Raw genomic sequence first — 500 nt, forward strand, 5'->3', positions numbered from 1 at the left:
CCCGGGGTGGATTTTGGGGCGGGTTTGGGGCTCCCCGATCCATTTTGGGACCTTTTCCCCCCCCAGGACCCCCCCTGGCCCTCGTCCGGCCCCAGCTCGCCCCGTGCAGCCGGGGGGGACGCGTGGGGCTCGGCCCCGGCCGCGCTGCGCACCATCGAGACCTTCGTCCGCAAAGCCAAATCCTCCAAAAAACGCGCCCTGGCGCCCCCGGAATCCGCCATTTTGGACAAAATGCGCCTCAAAGACTCCCTGTTCGACCTCCCCGCCCCCCAAAACAACCCGGGACCGCCCCCCCAAAAACGCCGGGAGCGCCGGAACCGCCGGGGGGATTCGGGGCTGGGCGGCGGCTCCCGGGGCGGCCGCGAGAATTCGCGGATTCGGGTGAAAAAGAGCAAAAAGCGGCGCTGGAAAAAGGGGGACAGGGGCGTCTTGGGGAGGGGGTCCCCCAGCGAGGAGACGGATTCGGAGGAGGAGCCGCCCTCCCCTCCCCCGCCGCCGCC

The 500-nt window shown here is 70.4% G+C and overlaps 1 protein-coding gene across 1 annotated transcript; it reads left to right on the top strand.

Moving 5' to 3' along the window:
• Nucleotides 1–3: 3 nt before the first annotated feature.
• On the top strand, nucleotides 4–494 carry LOC121343863 (PHD finger protein 23-like; the record flags this gene model as incomplete). The annotated part of the gene is made up of 1 exon (XM_041419374.1): nucleotides 4–494. A coding segment is annotated over one exon (491 nt), but the record flags the coding sequence as incomplete, so codon positions are not given.
• Between the last annotated feature and the right edge of the window lie 6 nt (nucleotides 495–500).

The sequence above is a fragment of the Onychostruthus taczanowskii genome, unplaced genomic scaffold, assembly GCF_017590055.1.
Source record: "Onychostruthus taczanowskii isolate IOZ18803 unplaced genomic scaffold, ASM1759005v1 scaffold6064, whole genome shotgun sequence".
Classification (NCBI taxonomy): Eukaryota; Metazoa; Chordata; class Aves; order Passeriformes; family Passeridae; genus Onychostruthus; species Onychostruthus taczanowskii.